The following is a 2,580-nucleotide window of genomic DNA, read 5'->3' as shown; positions in this document are numbered from 1 at the left end:
GGTGAGCAGGGGGAAGGCAGGGAGGTGAGCAGGGGGAAGGCAGGGAGGTGAGCAGGGCCATCATGGCTTACGCTCAGCGTGTTCTCTATGTTGACCAGCCAGCCATCGAAGCGGTAGTGCTGGGCGATGCGGGCGAGCTGCTCGGCCACAGCTCCGTAAGCCTCCTCCCCACCGGCCAGGAACGCCTCACACAGCTTCTCCCCGTCCGTCCACTCCGTGATGAACGTGCCTGGGGAGACGGCAAGGGCAGTGTCAGCCACACGCCCCAGTGAACCCACTGCGTGCCTGGGGCTGCCCCAGGCTCAGCCCTGCCCTCACCCAGCACAGGGACACCGTTCCGGTGCGCCGCGTTGGTCCAGACCACGGGTGGGATGGTGACATTGTGGTGGCTGAAGTAGACGAAGATGTCGATGTAGCGCCAGTGGTAGAAAACGTAAGGGTTGCGTGTGGCTGAGCCCTGGATGAACCTGCAGAGAGGGAAGAGGGTTGGGCAGTGCAGGAAGGACGCTGTCGGATGCTGTGGGGCTGGGTAGGAGCCTGACTCACACTTAGAGCTGCGTACAGCTGTGGCACTGAGCCAGCCCTGAACATCCCAGCCCGAGCAAGGCTGCCGAGCACTGGCACCAAGAGCCAAATGCCCCATCCCTGCCCACCTGTGGCTGAGCCGGAAGGAAACACATCATCCAGAAACAGAACTGGTTTGGGGTTTGAAAAATCAAGCCCTGCTGCCACATCTGCCCTCCACCCAGCGTGTACCTGTCCTCCAGGTACCCGCCACGCATGTCATGGCACACCAGCGTCCGGGGCCTCCTGCTGTGGAGTGGGGGCTGGCGCTTGGCCAGCGGCACGGCCGAGATGTTGAAGTCGTCATTGCTGTTGGGCTGCCAAGCCAGCAGCTCCTCCAGGCCGGACAAGAAGAAGCTGATGGGTTCCGTCGTCTTTGTGTCGAAGTACCTCGCTGGGGACGGTGGGGAGACAGGGGACAGGGTCAGCAGGGAGCACTGCCTGTGCAGCTCGGCACCGGCACCATCCCAGCAGGGCCCCAGCGGTGCAGCGGGCCCCTCTCACGGTGCCTCACCTGGCAGGGGCTGCGGGCGGTCATTGATGGTGTCGTGCAGGACGGTGGTTCCCCGGGTCTCCGCCGCCGGCTGGAAGCTGCCCCGGGATGGGGGTGAGTGCCGGGTCGGACCAGCACCGCGGTCAGCGCCCTCCTGGGCCCCGCGAGCCCGGGCACCTGTCCCCATGCCGGTCCCCACCCCTATCCCAGTCCCAATCCCCATCCTGGTCCTGGTCCTGATCCCCATTCCGCTCCTAGTCCCGGTCCCCACCCTGGCTCCGATTCCCATCCCGGTCCCCGGCCCAGCCCCGGTCTGGGTCCCAGTCTTGACCACAGCACCGACCCCGGTCCCGATCGCCACCCCGGCCCCCGCCATCCACCTCCTCCGCCGCCGCCCGGCCCGCTCCGCCTCGGCCGGCTCCTCTGCCCCGGCCTCGGTTCCCGTCCTCTTCCCGCGCCTCCCGGGCCCCTCCGGCGCCTCCGCCATGGCGCTGCTGCCGCCGCCGCTGCCGCACTGACGGCGTGGCCGCCACCGGGCCCGGCTTTCCCGGGGGCGCGGCCCCGCAGCTCCGCCCTCAGCGGCCCCGCACCGCCCCCGGCCCCGCACCGCCCCCGGCCCCGCACCGCCCTCAGCGGCCCCGCACCGCCCCCGGCCCCGCACCGCCCCCGGCACCGCCCGCCCCTGCGTGTCCCGGGGCGGGACGTGTCCTGGGATGCACCGCCAGTCCCGGAAAAGGGACGCGTGTCCTGGGATGGGACATGTATGCTGGGATAGAACATGAGTCCTGGGATGGGATGCATGTCCTGGGATGGAACCACATGTCTCGGGATGGACTCTGTGTTCTGGGATGGGACATGTGACCTGGGATGGCACAAGTGTGCTGGGATAAGGGGCCATGCATCCCAGGATGGGGATGTGTCTCCTAGGATGAGACATCTGTACTGGGCCCGGGCTGTGTGTCCCGCAATAGAACATGTGTCCCAGGATAGGATCTGTGTGCTGGGATGCAACCTGTATCCCAGAGCAGGCCCAGCTGTGCAGACTGGAATGGAAATGGTACCTGGTCCTGAGGGGCTGGTGCTGCCAGGAGGCTTTGGCCCTGCCATGGGACTAGGCTGGGGACCTGGGTTGCTGCCCACGCCACACAGGCACAGCAGTGGATGCCCTGACCAGCCTCACCTGGACATCCTCCATCCCCAACCTCCCCACCTGTGGGGCCAGGACTCTATTTAAGTTCAGCCTGAGCCCCTCATCTTTTCTCTGGTGTGTTTGGGATGCTGGTCTCCAGCTGCAGCCCTGCTCAGCCCAGCCACGGACCTACCATTCCAGACCCTGACCCCCAGCTTCACCTCAGACCTGCCTCTTCTCTGGGGATGTGCCGGATGACCTGGACTCTTGACGGCCCTCCCCAGCCTGCCCTGTTCCCAGGCTGGCAGTTCTGTCACTGTGCTGAGCTCCCAGCCCTCAGGACGCAGCTGGCCCTCCTGCAGACCCAGGACAGGACCCCTGCCTCTCCAGGGAC

General features: G+C 66.8%; 1 protein-coding gene across 1 annotated transcript in view; it reads right to left on the bottom strand.

The window, feature by feature from the left end:
• The window catches only part of LOC114060348 (cytosolic endo-beta-N-acetylglucosaminidase-like), a 9,168-nt gene extending 7,624 nt beyond the window's left edge, over positions 1-1,544 (bottom strand). The window contains exons 1-5 of the mRNA XM_027889798.1: positions 1,438-1,544; positions 1,079-1,155; positions 757-958; positions 319-467; positions 8-229 (exon numbers count right to left, since the gene is read on the bottom strand). Coding sequence (XP_027745599.1) covers positions 8-229; positions 319-467; positions 757-958; positions 1,079-1,155; positions 1,438-1,544 — 757 coding nt within the window. The remainder of the gene's footprint in view (positions 1-7; positions 230-318; positions 468-756; positions 959-1,078; positions 1,156-1,437) is intronic.
• Positions 1,545-2,580: the final 1,036 nt, after the last annotated feature.

This window comes from Empidonax traillii, unplaced genomic scaffold (genome assembly GCF_003031625.1).
Source record: "Empidonax traillii isolate 1590-97213 ecotype Southwest subspecies unplaced genomic scaffold, ASM303162v1 scaffold272:size679582, whole genome shotgun sequence".
Taxonomy (NCBI): Eukaryota; Metazoa; Chordata; class Aves; order Passeriformes; family Tyrannidae; genus Empidonax; species Empidonax traillii.
This window is presented reverse-complemented; position numbering and strand designations above follow the sequence as displayed.